Below are 18142 nucleotides of genomic sequence, written 5' to 3'. Positions count from 1 at the left end.
CTTCCTTTTTTCGATCTTTCTTTGTTCCTCCACCTCACACCTTCCTTCTCCCTTAAACTCTACTTTACTTTATACCCTTCCTTCTCACTTTCCTTTCCTTCTTCTTTAGCTCTGAACTCTACACTCCTCTACCTCACATATTCCGTTCTTCCTTCATCTCTGTAGCTCAGAACTTCCTTCCTTCTTCTCTACACTCCTCTACCTCACATATTCTGTTCTTCCTTCATCTCTGTAGCTCAGAACTTCCTTCCTTCTTCTCTACACTCCTCTACCTCACATATTCTGTTCTTCCTTCATCTCTGTAGCTCAGAACTTCCTTCTCTTTTTACAAGTACCTTACCAAATACCTACTGTATTCATCTACCTGGCAACTTCTTTCTTGTCTCACCTTCACTCCTCCTGTACATAATCCCGTCACTCATTGTCTCCATTACACCTTCTTTATACCACACTGCTCCTTCACCTCATTCCTTCCTCCCTCTTAATTACCTCTCAACTTTATTCCTCCCTTTATTATTTTAAATCTTAGAACTTCATTCTCTTCCTTCACTATCTTCTGTACCTGACATATTCTATTCTTTCTAAACCCCTCCTCTACCTCACATATTCTACTCTTCCTTCACTCCTCCTTCACCTCACACCTTCTGCTTTTCCTTCACACCTTCTGTCTCTTACCTCCTACTCTTCCTTCTCTCTTCCTCTGCCTCACACATTCTAATCTTCCTTCTCTCTTTCTCTACCTTACACATTCTACTCTTTCTTCACTCCTCTACCTCACACATTCTACTCTTTCTTCACTCCTCCTCAGGCTCAGAACTCCCTTTTCTTCCCTTTATATTTTTACAACTTTCTTCCTCCCTATATTTCTTGTATGCCTCAGATCTTCATTGTTTTCCATTACTCCTCCTGTACTTCATACCTTCTACTTTCTATTCACTCCTGCTTCACTCCACACCTTCTATCCTTCTTTCACTCCTCTTCCACCTCTCACCATCTACCTTTCCTTCACTCTCTCGTCACCTAATACCTTTCACTTTCCCCCTCATTCTTCTTCTACCTTACATATTCTATTCGTTCTTCACTCCTTTTTCACCTCACACATTCTACGTTTCCATCACTCCTCATCTTTCTCACACCTTCACACCCTCCATGCACATGATAACTGCACTTGATACTTGACTATTGCACTTAAACACACGGGCTGATGACCGGATCATGCAGCTTTATAGGAAAATCCCTATTTATTATAATTGCCAGACCTGAAATAACAAGCACTTTTCACCTATTGTGTCCCCCCATTTCCTTGTAGATTGTAAGCTTGCGAGCAGGGACCTCACCCCTAATGTCACTGTTTAAATTGGCTTAACTTGTGCTCAATTTATTGTCTGTACATGTCCCCGCTTAATTGTAAAGTGCTGCGGAATTTGTTGGCGCTATATAAATAAAAGTTATTATTATTATTATTCCTTCACTCCTCCTTAACACCACACCTTCTTTCCTTCCTTCACTCCTCCACCTCACGCCTTCTACTCTTCCTTCATTTCTCCACTTGTTATCTACTCCTTCTTCACTCTTCCTCTCGCTCAGAACTTCCTTCTCTTCCCTTTACGCCTGATTCACCTCATGATTATTCCCCTTCCTGTATTCCTTCTCAACCTGACTTTCCTTCTTCCCTACATTCCTACCTCAAACCTGCTTATTTTCTTACTTCTACTCTCCTTCTTAGCTCAGAACATCCCTCTCTTCTTTTTTTCCTCCTCAACTTCATACCCTTCTTTTCAGATCACACTTTATCCAACGCACACCTTTCTTCTTTCCTGACTTTCTCTTCTACTTAATATTGCATCTTCCTCTTTCAGTTCCGTTTTCTTCCATGCCTGATGACTTGTCTTGCTCCTGTTCTTGTCTTCCCTGCATTATAAAACTACTATACTTTCCATTCTTCTTTTTCTCCTGAAACTTGAAAGTTCTTTTGTCTCCCTTCACTTTTTCTCCTCCTCACACCTTTCTTCTTATCTACTATCCATTTCTTCTTCACACATTTTTCGTCCTCACATTGTCCTGTCTTTTAATCCTTTGCTACCTGGTGCCCTTCTCCCCTTCCCTCCAGAGCTTCTTTCTTCTGCCTTCACACCTTCTTTTACTCCATTGGTACCCCACACCTTCTTTGTCCTCCCTTCACTCTTCCTTGTATTTTATTTATACTTTCTTTACTTCTTCGATTACATCCCTTCTTCCTACGATTGTCCTTTTCTCTCGTCCTCATACCTTTTCTTCTCTCTCCGTCCTACTTTCCTCCAGTTCATTTTACTCCTTTCTTTTCTATCTTCTTCCAGTTTTTGTTATTTTTTCCTTCCATCGTCCTTCGTTGCATCTTTCAGTTTGTTTCTTCATCCTTCAAGTTCTTTCATCTCTAATTCTTTCTCTTTCATCCTTATTTTTCTCCTTGTCTCCACACATGATGGAACGCCTTCTTTACAAATATTCTAACATCTCCCTTTTTTCACAGGTGATCCAGGTATCCGTCCCATTATTTTATAATGTACCTCCTTTCATTATTTCTCACTATCATCGTTTTTGGGGGATCCCTGTCGGCGCCTGCCACTGCTCCTCAGCCTCAGTGTCCAGAAGCTGAAGGGGTGAAAGCCCTGCTTAAACGTCTGGCCATTTTGGAGAAGTTGGTCAGGGACATAAAAGGACAGTGCTCGTCCAGCTGCTGTAGTAATGTTCAAAGCGGTGCGGGTAAGTGCGGCCATCATAACCAGTGACTCCAGGAACGAGTCCGATGTCATATTCTGCAATTGTTTCCCCTCCATCCCTGACCACAGTGTCTTGATGATCGGGACAGATGTCATTTCCCTGGATTTGCAGCCTTTAAACACTTCTTTGCAAATGTTAATAACTTTTCCACTTCACCCACTCGTTCTTCTTTGTCCTCACAAACTTTCCTAGTCGCGCCCATGCCTTTAGTTATGAACAGTATTTCAAGTTTATGGAAAAGGAAAGACTTACTGAGAAACGCGTGGTGCCACATTGGGGCTAGTGTGCGGGAATGAACATAAGGCACATGGACATTGCGCTCCAAGGACAATACCTACATCTTCAGACCAAGTGTCAACTGTCCGAAGACATTAAAGTGAAATACATGTTTTGCATTTTTTTATTACATTTTCCCATATTCCTATCAATATTAAAAAAAATCGGACCTAATGCACTGTTCGCGATGGACTGGTTTCTGTACAGATGGTTTATTCAGCACTCTCAGTATCATCACAGACAGGATTACAATTACATATAACACCTCTATATACAGTAGATAACACAGGATTCACCTTTCACAATAGATGATGTCACAGCTCACCTCCTCCTCCTCCTGTACAATGACTGATAACACCTCTATATACAGTAGATAACACAGGATCCATCATTCACAATAGGTGATGTCACAGTTCACCTCCTCCTCCTGTACAAGGACTGATGACACCTATATATACAGTAGATTACACAGGATCCACCATTCACAATAGGAGATGTCACAGCTCACCTCCTCCTCCTGTACAATGACTGATAACACCGCTATATACAGTAGATAACACAGGATCCACCATTCACAATAGATGATGTCACAGCTCACCTCCTCCTCCTGTACAATGACTGATAACACCCTCTATATACAGTAGGTAACACATGATCCAACATTCACAATAGGTGATGTCACAGCTCACCTCCTCCTCCTGTACAATGACTGATAACACCTCTATATACAGTAGATAACACAGGATCCACAATTCACAATAAGTGATGTCACAGCTCACCTCCTCCTCCTGTACAATGACTGATAACACCTCTATATACAGGAGATAACACAGGATCCACCATTCACAATAGGTGATGTCACAGTTCACTTCCTCCTCCTGTACAATGACTGATAACACCTCTATATACAGGAGATAACACAGGATCCACCATTCACAATAGATGATGTCACAGCTCACCTCCTCCTCCTGTACAATAACTGATAACACCTCTATATACAGGAGATAACACAGGATCCACCATTCACAATAGATGATGTCACAGCTCACCTTCTCCTCCTGTACAATGACTGATAACACCTCTATATACAGGAGATAACACAGGATCCACCATTCACAATAGATGATGTCACAGCTCACCTCCTCCTCCTGTACAATAACTGATAACACCTCTATATACAGTAGATAACACAGGATCCACCATTCACAATAGGTGATGTCACAGCTCACCTCCTCCTGTACAAGTACTGATAACACCTCTATATACAGGAGATAACACAGGATCCACCATTCACAATAGATGATGTCACAGCTCACCTCCTCCTCCTGTACAATGACTGATAACACCTCTATATACAGTAGATAACACAGGATCCACAATTCACAATAAGTGATATCACAGCTCACCTCCTCCTCCTGTACAATGACTGATAACACCTCTATATGCAGTAGATAACACAGGATCCACCATTCACAATAGGTGATGTCACAGCTCACCTCCTCCTCCTGTACAATGACAGGTTTCTGTACAGATGGTTTATTCAGCACTCTTAGTATCATCACAGACAGGATTACAATTACATATAACACCTCTATATACAGTACATAACACAGGATCCACCATTCACAATAGGTGATGTCACAGTTCACCTCCTCCTCCTGTACAATGACTGATAACACCTCTATATGCAGTAGATAACACAGGATCCACCATTCACAATAGATGATGTCACAGCTCACCTTCTCCTCCTGTACAATGACTGATAACACCTCTATATGCAGTAGATAACACAGGATCCACAATTCACAATAAGTGATGTCACAGCTCACCTCCTCCTCCTGTACAATGACTGATAACACCTCTATATACAGTAGATAACACAGGATCCACCATTCACAATAGGTGATGTCACAGCTCACCTCCTCCTCCTGTACAATGACAGGTTTCTGTACAGATGGTTTATTCAGCACTCTTAGTATCATCACAGACAGGATTACAATTACATATAACACCTCTATATACAGTAGATAACACAGGATCCACCATTCACAATAGATGATGTCACAGCTCACCTCCTCCTGTACAATGACTGATAACACCTCTATATACAGTAGATAACACAGGGTCCACCATTCACAATAGGAGATATCACAACTCACCTCCTCCTCCTGTACAATGACTGATAACACTTCTATATACAGCAGATAACACAGGATCCACCATTCACAATAGGTGATGTCACAGCTCACCTCCTCCTCCTGTACAATGACTGATAACACCTCTATATACAGCAGATAACACAGGATCCACCATTCACAATAGGTGATGCCACTGAGCATGCTCGGATAATGCTCCTATTCAAACACATAGGGCCTGAGTCAGTCTATTACTGCAAATGTCCGTGTGAAATATAGTAAGTAGGAGTCTAATATTACCTTTAGTTGCCATTGAGAAAATTGCAAAACTGAAAAATACCACTAAATTAAACAAATATGTAAAAACACGTTTAACATGCAAATCTGATTTAAGCAAGAAGTCGTCTTCTGATGATACATTCCCTTTAATCCTTTAATTCCCTTTTCATTGTCTGTGGGGGAGAAGATGTTATGAGTACAGAGAGTAGTATGATTAGTATTTCTGCCATTACACCCATTATAACCAGAGATTCACTCTATGATGAGTCCCTCGCCTAAGGCGGCAATCCTCAGTGACTGCCAGAATCCTCTTATCTACCCTGACAACAAAAAGATCAGATGAAGAAATTCATGATGTCCAGTCCTTGTTTTCCCTGATATCGTTGGTCGTGGGGGAGTCATGGCACACACATTGGATAGCCGACCACTTTAACTGAAATCTATTATGCGTGGACCTGTCACTTGCCAAAAATATATGTATTTTTTACCTGGTGTAGATACCGCTGTTCTCCTGAATCCGACGATGGTTTTCTTTCTTTCCTGCGCCTCTCAGTTCCTGAGATATGGCCTCCTGCGCCCTGTATATAAATCTAATCTTTTCAACCAAGTAGGCGTGGTCTTTCTCTCTTCTCTATGGGCGTGTCCCTAAGATCCACACCCAGTTGTTACAAATATGACTTGGTTCATATACGAGGAAGAAGAGGCCATATCTCAGGAACGGAGAGGCGCAGGAAAGAAAGAAAAACATCGCCGGATTCAGGAGAACAGCGGCAATTACACCAGGTAATAAAAATTACATATTTATGGTATAAAGTCTAAAGATGGATGGCATTCCTAGCGAATTTTCTGAAACCAGGTGCTTTTGCCTTTAGGATGTTTTCCCTTTAAATGTGATTTTATGTTTTTCTAGGGGGGAGGTGGAGAAGCAGGTCTCGATCCATTTCTGGCACGATGGCTAAGAATCTCTGCGTTCCCACCAGACTCGTAAAACACTGTTTATCCAGATCTACAGACTGCAGAAATGCTCATTGTAACTGGACAGCAGTCAGATATTCTCTGGGAAGAGAAGATGAAAACATATTTTCACTGTGTAGCCAGCTTTCAGTAGTGCAGCGCGGGTCGTGGTCGATCCCGACGTTCGCCCTTAATCTCACGTCCCGTTCTATTTAACGAGCGGATTCCCCTTTAACTTACCTGTCGGAGACCGAGGCCAACACCACAGTCATAAAGACTGGCATCAGGTGTGATCGGCTGGTGGAGTCGCCGGGGACGGCTCATACAATAGGACTTCTTCGCTTCTTGGAAGGAAGTTTTTACAATCCGCTGAGTCAGTGACTAATTTGTTCCTGTTTAATGTTACGAAGACGATGACCTGAACTTCAATGTAAAAGCAAAATCCATCCATGTTCCCATCTGCCCTGTTATTCCTCTTATATGATCTACAGCTCCAAACACTATAAATATTTAGTTTAAAGGGGGTGTCCAACTTTTTTTTTAAAGATGGTCCTTCTTTGCTCCCCCACCACTAGGGGGAGCACAGGAGTCATGGTCAGGTTTTAGGACAAAAGTGTGATTCCAAAATGTCTCCATTAGTTTTGATTAGGGCTATTTTGGAATCCTCACCTTAAAGGGACCTTTCATTTGCTAACAATTTCAGTATTTTTTTTTACCCAGTATAAATGCCGCTGTTCTCCTGAATCCGGCGATGTTTTTCTTTTCTTCCTGCACCTCTCCATTCCTGAGATATGGCCTCCTCTTCCTTGTATGTAAATACGGTCTTTTATCTAACTGGGCGTATCCTCAGCAGTTCTCTGTGGGCGTCTCCTTCATGACCACGCCCAATTGCCTTAAAAGATTCATGTAAAGGGAAGAGAGGATCATATCTCAGGAATAGAGAGGCACAGAAAGAAAAGAAAAACATTGCCGAATTCAGGAGAACAGCGGCTTTTACACAGGGTAATTCACTTCAATCATTGTTATAGTTTAGTTTAGTGTTTTTTTTTTGGAATATGGCACAGACAACTAAATACCATCCCTCAAACTTCTGCCCCCTTATTACTGTCTGTCATCAGAACATTTATATATATATGCGGCAGACACAATACAGGCGAGGTTATCTGGGCCCGGGGCCCGACTTTAATTCCGGCTGTCATGACGCTTAAGTGTTATGTACGACAGGTCACTGTTTGCTTTGGATATGGAGCTCATGTTTATTCCATGTTTTTTAACCATTATTTTTAACAAGGGTCCTTAAAGTGTTCTGGATACGTAAATGATATAACCATCCATTATAAAGCAGAGAAGGATAGATAGATAGATAGATAGATAGATAGATAGATAGATAGATAGATAGATAGATAGATAGATAGATGATAGATAATTGTTAGATATAAATATAGATAGAAAATAGATAGATAGATAGATGATAGATAATAGATAGATAGATAATAGATAGAAAATAGATAGAAGGAATGAGATAGATAGATAATAGATAGATATAAATATAGATAGAAGATAGATAGATAGATAGATAGATAGATAGATAGATAGATAGATAGATAGATAGATAGATAGATAATGCTAGATAGATAGAAGCAGCAAAAATGGAGGCAGCACGTCCTTAAATAAAATTTTAACACGAAATAAATATTTTTTTAAATAAAGATAAAGGTAAATAAAAGTTTTTATTGAAGGATGTGTTGTCTCCATTTTTGCTACTTAGATCCTGGGATCTGATTGCCAGCGGATTTGGAGATTTTCACCCACATTGGTGGATTGTGCTTTGTTTTATTCTGTTTACTAGATAAATAGTTGACAAAAAATAGAAAAAAATATAGACATAGATGTAAAAAAAAAATTAGAAGTGGATAGACAGAGTAAAAATTCACACTCTCAGGTAGGCATTAGGGAGTGTTCTCACAGGCAGTGCGGTTTGGTCCAAACAGGTGCAGTTTTATTGCTTTCAAAAAACTCCAAGCGATTTAAAAGCAGCAAATAAACAGTGTATTCAGCAGGCACATGTATGTCAGTGTGGGCCCACGCACACATATTACAGTCCTTTCTACCTGAGCAGACTTCATACACGGAAGAGGAATGATCCCGCCAGTCTCATTATAACCTTCAGTCTGAGCTCCAGCAGTTTACAGAGCCAAACAGGAGTGTTCATCTACAGGCACAGTTCACACCGAACACCGAACAGGCTGCAGCTTCTCTAGCTGACCTGTGCAGTCTCCATTCAGAGAGAATCTCTAGCACGTCTCTCCTCAGCTACAGCTCACATTTTGACTGGTCACTCACCAGCAGCACACTCTGCTTCATCATCCAGCAGACTCACACACCTAGTAACCACAGGCCCTGGTTATTATTAAAAAGCTAGGCAGGTGCATCTAATCAAACCCTGCAGAGCTGGGATTTAACCCAGTCCTACCTGACTTTTCTACAATAGATAGATGGATATATACATGGACTAGATGGTGGCCCGATTCTAACGCATTGGGTGTTCTAGAATATGTATAGTACACAGCCCACACAGTATATAACAAAGCCCACATAGTATATAACACAGCCCACGTAGTATATAACACAGCCAAGTAGTATATAGCACAGCCACATAGTATATTGCCCAGCCACACAGTATATTGCACAGCCACGTAGTATATTGCACAGCCACTTAGTATATAGCACAGCCCATGTAGTATATAGCACAGAGACATAGTATATAACACAGGCCACGCAGTATATAAGAAAGGCCACACTGTATATAACACAGGCCACGCAGTATATAACACAGCCCACATAGTATATAGCAATGTGGGCACCATAACCCTGTTAAAAAAAAGAATTAAAATAAAAAATAGTTATATACTCACCTTCCGTCAGCCCCCGGATCCAGCCCTATGTGGCCGCTGACTGGAGGGGAGTATGGAGGGGGCACTTACTGGAGGGGAAGAGGGACAATCAGCGACCCGGGATTTCCGCGACAGACGGAAGTTAGAAACAGACGGAAGTACCCCTTAGGCAATTATATATAGATAATAGAAAGATAGATAGATAGATAGATACATGTATAATAGATAGAACATGTAAAAAATTGATAAAGATTAGATAAACAGATAGATATGAATTACATAGATAGTTTTCTCCCATGATGTCATGTAAGGTTTCATCTCTTGATCTCTTACCTCTCAGTCTTTTCTGCCATTTAATAATTTGGTTTCTTGTTTTCCAGATGACCCCGCCAGCCTGAAGCCTCCTCCCTGCGCCCAGACGGCAGAGGATTGCCCCGGGGGTTGTGGTGGTGACGCTCATGGTACTTGTGTAAATGGAGAATGCCAGTGCAAAGATGGCTATATGGGGGACAAATGCCAACTAAAAACCTGCCCCGAAGACTGCAATGACCAAGGTCAATGTGTGAAGGGCCGATGCATCTGCTTCAAGGGATTCTCTGGACTGTCTTGCGGTTTTAAAGCTTGCCCCAACAACTGTAACTATCATGGACGGTGTGAAGATGGAACTTGTGTGTGTGATTCTGGATACGCTGGAGAAGACTGCAGCTCCAGAACCTGTCCCAAAAACTGCATGAATCACGGAAGGTGTGAAGGAGGAATCTGCATCTGTCATTCTGGATTTTCTGGCCCAGATTGTGGTACAAGAACCTGTCCCAGGAACTGCCTTAATCGTGGAGTATGTAAAGATGGAGTTTGTGTCTGCAGTGTAGGCTTCTTCGGGGAAGACTGCAGCTCAAGAGGCTGCCCCAATAATTGCCAAGGCCGCGGTGATTGCGAAGATGGAGTTTGTGTTTGTGACACTGGATTTACGGGTCCAGACTGTAGTATTAGAGCGTGTCTTAATGACTGCAAAGGCAATGGCAGATGTGAAAATGGAGTTTGCCTTTGCAACAGTGGGTTTTTTGGAGAGGACTGTGCCTACAGAGCATGTCCTGAGGACTGCAATGAGCAAGGCCAATGTATTTCCGGAAAGTGCGTATGTGACCCTGGATTTGTCGGTCCAGATTGTGGGATCAGGATCTGCTCTGAAGAATGTGAAAAACGTGGTCGATGTGAAGACGGAGAATGTATCTGTAATCCAGGGTTCACTGGGACAGATTGTGAGATCAGGACTTGCCCCAATGACTGTAGCAACCAGGGCAGGTGTGATGACGGTCAATGCATCTGCCATTTTGGATACTCAGGAGTGGACTGCAAATCCAGAGCCTGCCCCAACAAATGTCACAATCGAGGCCGATGTGAAGATGGAGTATGTATGTGTAACTCTGGGTTTTCTGGAGCAGATTGTGGGTCTAAAGCTTGTCCGAAGAACTGTAGTGGAAATGGACAGTGTATCAATGGCAAGTGTATCTGTAATACTGGTTTTGTTGGTCCAGTTTGCGGGACCAGATCATGTCCAGCTGAATGCACTCAGCATGGTCGCTGTATGAGGGGAATGTGTGTATGCTCCCCTGGCTACACAGGAGTGGACTGCAGTGTCAGGACTTGTCCTCAAAACTGTCATGACAGAGGTCGATGTGAAGGTGGGGTCTGCTTTTGTGAATCTGGATATACTGGTCTAGATTGTGGCACTAAAACTTGTCCCAATAATTGCTATGATCGGGGCCACTGTGAAGATGGAGCATGCATTTGCGATTATGGATTTACTGGTGTAGACTGTGGTACTAGAACATGTCCGAATGACTGCAACAACCGGGGCCGGTGTGATAATGGAGTTTGTATTTGTGAGCATGGATATGCAGGTCAAGATTGTGAGTCTAGAACATGTCTCAATGATTGCCATCATCGGGGCAAATGTGAAGAAGGGAAATGTGTCTGTGCCGTTGGATACACTGGTCTAGACTGTGGCTCTAGAACTTGTCCTGAAGATTGTAACAACCAAGGTCGGTGTGAAGATGGCCAGTGTGTTTGTGATTCTGGTTACACCGGCATCGACTGTGGAGCTAGAACATGTCCAGATGACTGCAACGATCATGGGAGATGTGATGATGGAAAGTGTGTCTGTGACTCGGGATATGCTGGAACGTACTGTGAGTCAAGATCGTGTCCCAATGACTGCAGCAATCGGGGATATTGTGATGATGGGATATGCCAGTGTGATCCTGGATACACCGATATAGACTGTGGGCTCAAAACCTGCCCAAACGAATGTTCGAACCAAGGCCGATGTGACGACGGAGTATGTGTCTGTGATTCCGGGTATGCTGGTCCAGATTGCAGCTCCAGAACATGCCCAGAGAATTGTCATAACCAAGGGAGGTGTGATGACGGAAAATGCGTGTGCAATCCTGGATTTTCAGGCTTGGACTGTGGATCTAGAGCTTGTCCAGAAAACTGTCACGCTCATGGACGTTGTGAAGATGGTATCTGCATCTGTCATGCTGGATACACTGGACCTGATTGTGGCTCTAAAGCTTGCCCCAGAAACTGTAACAATAATGGACAGTGCGTGAACGGGAAATGTGTCTGCAATCCTGGTTACATCGGGCCTGTCTGTGGAACCAGGGGTTGTCCAGGAAATTGTAGTGGACGAGGAAAATGTACCAGTGGGATATGTGTATGTAAGAAGGGCTTCAGTGGTCCTGACTGCTCATTGGGTAAGTTCTTCAGCAAATCCTTAAAACTAAATCCAGATAATCCTACCTAGAATTGTGAAACAAGGGTCAATGTTATACTATATGCACGCCCCAAAGGAATAACCAGAATGTACCCTCATCCTGGTTTGGGCGACTCCTGCTTTTGGTTCACCCATCACTTGTCCACCATCTGCTCTTTCCCTTGTAACAATCTTGTTGGAGAGCATCCCTCCCACAACATAGTTTCACAATACCCATGGGCAAAGGGATGGTGCTAGCACTAACCTGGCCTGGGCTGTCATTATAGCACCTGTTTTGGCCCTTCTGTGCACCATGAAGTTTTTGGTGAACACATATGTCAAAGATTCTTATTTTTTCTGTCCCATCCTAATTTTAGGTTAGAAGTATATAAGATCTACTTGTCATAAAAAATACAATCAGCATAAAGCGCTCCTGAAAATTAATGCCTTTTACTGTTTATAGAAGCTACAGAAGTGTTTGATATCACCGGCCTTCGTGTGACCTTACAAGAAGAGTCAGCCATCACCTTGGAGTGGGACCGACCTCCTTCCAAACCCGACTTATATGATATAACTTTTAAGACCAAGGTAGGAGAATATGTAATAGACTGCAGAATAATTATCATGTTGCCTATACTGAGCAAGTCATTTGCACTTCGAGAGCATGGCTATACGTGAGTTGAGTCTTTAGAAGGTCATCGGTTACCTACTGGGCTAAGAATGGAGGATGGACGAACAGTAAGGAAGCCTATAATTCCAAGTGGTAGCCTTGGTGGAGATGTTATTTTTCTATCAAGTAATGTTTCCGTCAACAATTTAGACAGTTTCTCATTTACCCTACAGAAGGAAAATGGTGTCATAACCAATACCATTGATGGCTCGTTGACCACATATCATCAGGTTGGCCTTGCTCCAGCAGAAGAATATATTATAAATATTCAACCTCGTAAAGGCTCGACCCTGGGTCCCGAAACATCCATAACGGCTAAAACAAGTAAGTATAGTATAGACATGAGCCAACGTTCTCTCTGGGGCTTCCTTCTGTAAATCAGTCAGCTTCCATGAGCCAATCTAAGGCAGAAAGGACAGATGAGTCAATGCAAAGAAGTCAACAGAGGCAAGACATGAGCTTTGTACAATGTGCCAACCTGACGAAGGCCAGGATCTGTATTTCTCATTGACAGGCTAATTGTTAGAGCGCGATATGTTCCACAGTTAAATCTTTATTGGTGGAAATATTGGATCCATCCAAAATATCTTGGATCTGTTTCCCAGAGTATGTTATAAGGGGAAAAATATGAATTTAGCAAAACAGAAGAAAATAGACTTCTTGAAATATTTGGAAATTGAACAACTCACGTTTGCCCTCTCAAGCTGTATTTGAAGAAATACACATGGTCGCCCATGTGACTTTAATTTCATTTAACAATACCAACATGTGGCATCTCTTAGGGGCCAAGAACGGTCTATTAAATTTATTTTTTTACATAGATGTTATTATGATCAGAGGCAGGGTCTGAATGGATGTTATCTTTTGAGAAAAGTCTCCTCAAAGACCTGGGAGTGGTAGAAGATCTGTAGGAGTGTTTATGGTTTTATTATTCTGCCAAACCTAGTCCTCCAGTAACAGAGCTGTCATTAACTCACCAAAGCTCTTGAGATGACTCTGATGATGCTGTCCCAGTTTACACTGCAAAGCCAAAAATGAGGCTGCATTGAAAAATAATAACTTCCCTTTATTGTGTCCTCTAGTGGCTGCTATAAAACTTATGTGGCATGAACATAGTGGGACTACTTGAGTGGTCTCGATCATGCTTTATTTATGAATTATCGAGTCTAAGGATTGATATTCTACTAGTGTTGGTTTTGCCAATTTTATAAACAGTCTTTAGTCTCACTTAAAAGGGTTGTCAAGTTTTGGTGACCTTTTATTTTACTTAAATGCATAGATTTGGGCTAAAAATACTTTTAGGATTGCCTTGTTGTGTAATCTATTTGTCGTCTCCCTTGCTTTAGAGATTGAGACTCCACGTGGTTTACGGGTCGCTGAGGTCACCTATTCTACGCTACTCCTCCAATGGGAAAGACCTCAGTCTATTCCTGATCGATACAGTGTGACCCTTATTCACCCCAGTGGGAAGGAAAGGAAATTGAGGGTCCCTGGAAAGGCTGATAGGATCAGAGTAAGCAGCCTGGATGACAACACCGAATACAGAGTCCTCCTGAGGGCCGAGAAAGGACAGGAGCATAGTCAAGATGCCGAGGCCACCGGAACTACAGGTGAAACAAGGGGAGAAGAGGGGACGGGTGAGAGGAAGAATCACAAGAGTGTAATAGGCATGGAGGTGTGACTGCTGGGTGACAAATAACCACATGACTGTGTCATGGAAGTCACAAATTACCTTTTTAACTCCATATAATCAATGTTTCTGATTTCAGTTGCAATTCATCGAGGTTCTTGAAGGACATTTCGGACAAGATTAATCACCTTATTGACTTCTCTTTGCAGGTGTTCATTTACAGGCTCGCCAGCTCTAACCACAACCTATAGTACTTAACATTGGTTTCAATATGTATTGTATCATTGAGCTAGATGAAAATGTATGACCCCCACGTACCGAATGTGACCACTACATGAAAGAAGCATGGTGGTTGTGAGGTTTGGAAGTTTCTTGGTATTTGTGATGTTTTTACACATTTGTTTTTAACATTGAGGACCTTTCTGGTACTTTTTTGTGTAAGTCTCATGGGAAAAAAAAAGAAATCTAAAATCTGACGTACTGGGGTGGGCCCAAATTGGGCTTGCCACTTCTCCATACAAAGTCCCTAAAGCGCCCAAATAGTCTGCAAGTATTGTATTCATGGCCGGCTCCAGGTTTATCAGGACCCTTGGGCGACAAAGCTCCTCTCAGCTTCTTATTTATCTTCCTTGCTTTCCAAGAGCTATAACTTTTATATTTTTTCATTGACAGAGTTTTATCAGGGCTTGGTTTTTGGCAGAATTTACTTTCACTATTTTCTGGTCCATACAAATGTCTGATCTCTTTTTAATCCATTTTTTTTTGGAAAGCAAAGTGAGCATAAAACATTTAGATTTGTTTTTATGTCAGTATTCACTGTATAGAAAAATATAATATTTTATTAGTTCAGAAAGTTATTTTTTTTAATATTTTACTATATTCCAGGAACAGAGGTTGGCAATAACTTTTTTATATATATTTATATTTTTTATATACCTATATTTTTTTTTATTAGTCTACCTAGGAGACTTTAACCCGCGATCACTTGATACTGTAATGTTGCAGTGTATTGTAAAGGCAGATGCAGGCCCTTGGCTGCCATAACTATGCCATCGGCACCCTGAAATCATATGCATCAGAATCAGAAAGGATGCCGTCCCCCATTTCTATCTTATTAAATGTCACAATTAACATCTTAGAAGTTCAGCTTGTGCAGTCAGAACTAGCTTGGATCTCAGTGGTTAGGATTGGGTATCGGCTGTATAAAACAGCTGGCACCTGAGCTGTTTGAATTGGGCTGACTCTTGAGCCTGGTCCATACACATAGTGCGCATATCCGCTGTTCATGTTCGGACAGGGCCCCCAAGATTTGTCCAGTGCAGGTTCTTGCTATGATGGTATTTATGATTTTACTAGAAGGAGCAAACTCATTAAAGAACTATAACACATCCTTTCCTCACACGTGAAGACATTGGTGGTGGGGTGGAAGGTCCAGGAGTATCTCCTGCACTAAAATATGGCGAGTAGTTAGAGCAATGGTTATTTGATGCTAACAATATGAGGTCAGCAAAAATAACCCCGGTAGGGTAGAAAGCTAGTTCTCAATCATGGGAAATCCTAGTCGAAATTTTAGTAAATACAAGAAGTCGATTACGATCGATTGGGTCACTCAGTGGTCTTCCATGAAATTGGATCCTGGTGGGAATGAAAGCCAAATTGTTGCATCCCACCATGTTGGGTTTCTTACTAGTAATGGTGCTATTACATTGGCCTAAACAAATATGCAAAAGCCAACTGCTTGTGTTTTGATTTTGATCATAATCCGATCAGATTGAAGGTCAAGACCACCGAACACCCCCAATACGACAGAATCAACTGCTTGGGTTTGATTCTGACCAGAATCTACTAGAATTGGAGACCATGACCACTAAAAGGCCTAATACGACAGAATCAACTGCTTGGGTTTGATTCTGACCAGAATCTACTAGAATTGGAGACCATGACCACTAAAAGGCCTAATACGACAGATGCATCTGCTTAGGTTTGATTCCCATTTTGATGCCGTCATGATTTTATGAGTATTTGGTGAGCACAATACTTTCTTTGTGTATTTCTAACCAAACTCTATGGCTTGAGTATTCATTTTTTATGTCTCGGTATAAACTCTTTCACAATGTTTGGATATTGATGATTAGTCATTTAGACTCATAAAAATGTATTTTACTCCACTAGTTTCATCAAGACTAATACATTTCAATTTCCTCAGAAATAATACACTGCGTGCAGAATTATTAGGCAAGTTGAATTTTGATCACATACTTTTTATACGTGTTGTCCTACTCCAAACTGTTCAGGCTTGAGAGCCAACTACCAATTAAGTAAACCCGGTGATGTGCATCTCTGTAATGAGGAGGGGTGTTGTCTAATGACATCAACACCCTATACAGGTGCACATAATTATTAGGCAACTTCCTTTCCTTTGGCAAAATGGGTCAGAAGAGAGATTTGACGGCTCTGAAAAGTCCAAAATTGTGAGATGTCTTGCAGAGGGATGCAGCAGTCTTGAAATTGCCAAACTTTTGAAACGTGATCACCGAACAATCAAGCGTTTCATGGCAAATAGCCAACAGGTTTGCAAGAAGCGTGTTGGGCAAAAAAGGCGCAAAATAACTGCCCATGAATTGAGGAAAATCAAGCGTGAAGCTGCCAAGATGCCATTTACCACCAGTTGTGCCATATTTTTGAGCTGCAACGTTACTGGAGTAACAAAAAGCACAAGGTGAGCGATACTCAGGGACATGGCCAAGGTAAGGAAGGCTGAAAAACGACCACCTTTGAGCAAGAAACATAAGATAAAACGTCAAGACTGGGCCAAGAAATATCTTAAGACTGACTTTTCAAAGGTTTTATGGACTGATGAAATGAGAGTGACTCTTGATGGGCCAGATGGATGGGCCAGAGGCTGGATCAGTAAAGGGCAGAGAGATCCACTCCGACTCAGACGCCAGCAAGGTGGAGGTGGGGTACTGGTATGGGCTGGTATCATCAAAGATGAACTTGTGGGACCTTTTCGGGTTGAGGATGGAGTGAAGCTCAACGCCCAGACCTACTGCCAGTTTCTGGAAGACAACTTCTTCAAGCAGTGGTAAAGGAAGAAGTCGGCATTGTTCAAGAAAAACATGATTTTCATGCAGGACAATGATCCATCACATGCCTCCAACTACTCCACAGCGTGGCTGGCCAGTAAAGGTCTCAAAGAAGAAAAAACAATGACATGGCCCCCTTGTTCACCTGATCTGAACCCTATAGAGAACCTGTGGTCCCTCAGAAAATGTGAGCTCTACAGGGAGGGAAAACAGTCCACCTCTCGGAACAGTGTCTGGAGGCTGTGGTGGCTGCTGCACGCAATGTTGGTCGTAAACAGATCAAGCAACTGACAGAATCTATGGATGGAGGCTGCGGAGTGTCATCATAAAGAAAGGGGCTATATTGGTCACTAATTTTTTGGGGTTTTGTTTTTGCATTTCAGACATGTTTATTTCTAAATTTTGTGCAGTTATATTGGTTTAACTGGTGAAAATAAACAAGTGAGATGGGAATATATTTGGCTTTTTATTAAGTTGCCAAATAATTCTGCACAGTAATAGTTAACTGCACAAACAGATATCCTCCTAAGATAGCCAAATCTAAAAAAAACCCTCTCCAACTTCCAAAAATATTAAGCTTTGATATTTATGAGTCTTTTGGATTGATTGAGAACATAGTTGTTGATCAATAATAAAAATAATCCTGTAAAATACAACTTGCCTAATAATTCTGCACACAGTGTAGTGTAATATATATGTACTT

The 18142-nt window shown here is 41.8% G+C and overlaps 1 protein-coding gene across 2 annotated transcripts in view; it reads left to right on the top strand.

Annotated features, from left to right (window-relative positions):
- The window catches only part of TNXB (tenascin XB), a 61434-nt gene that overhangs the window by 13530 nt on the left and 29762 nt on the right, over positions 1-18142 (top strand). For both annotated transcript variants that reach the window (XM_069746371.1, XM_069746369.1), the window contains exons 2-6: positions 2510-2742; positions 9679-12054; positions 12517-12641; positions 12897-13047; positions 14070-14333. In XM_069746371.1, the coding sequence (XP_069602472.1) occupies positions 2541-2742; positions 9679-12054; positions 12517-12641; positions 12897-13047; positions 14070-14333 (3118 nt within the window). In that variant the 5' untranslated portion in view covers positions 2510-2540. The remainder of the gene's footprint in view (positions 1-2509; positions 2743-9678; positions 12055-12516; positions 12642-12896; positions 13048-14069; positions 14334-18142) is intronic.

This window comes from Ranitomeya imitator, chromosome 2 (assembly GCF_032444005.1).
Source record: "Ranitomeya imitator isolate aRanImi1 chromosome 2, aRanImi1.pri, whole genome shotgun sequence".
NCBI classification, from domain to species: domain Eukaryota; kingdom Metazoa; phylum Chordata; class Amphibia; order Anura; family Dendrobatidae; genus Ranitomeya; species Ranitomeya imitator.
The sequence above is the reverse complement of the archived record's forward strand: the minus strand, read 5'-3'. Positions and strand labels throughout refer to the sequence as shown.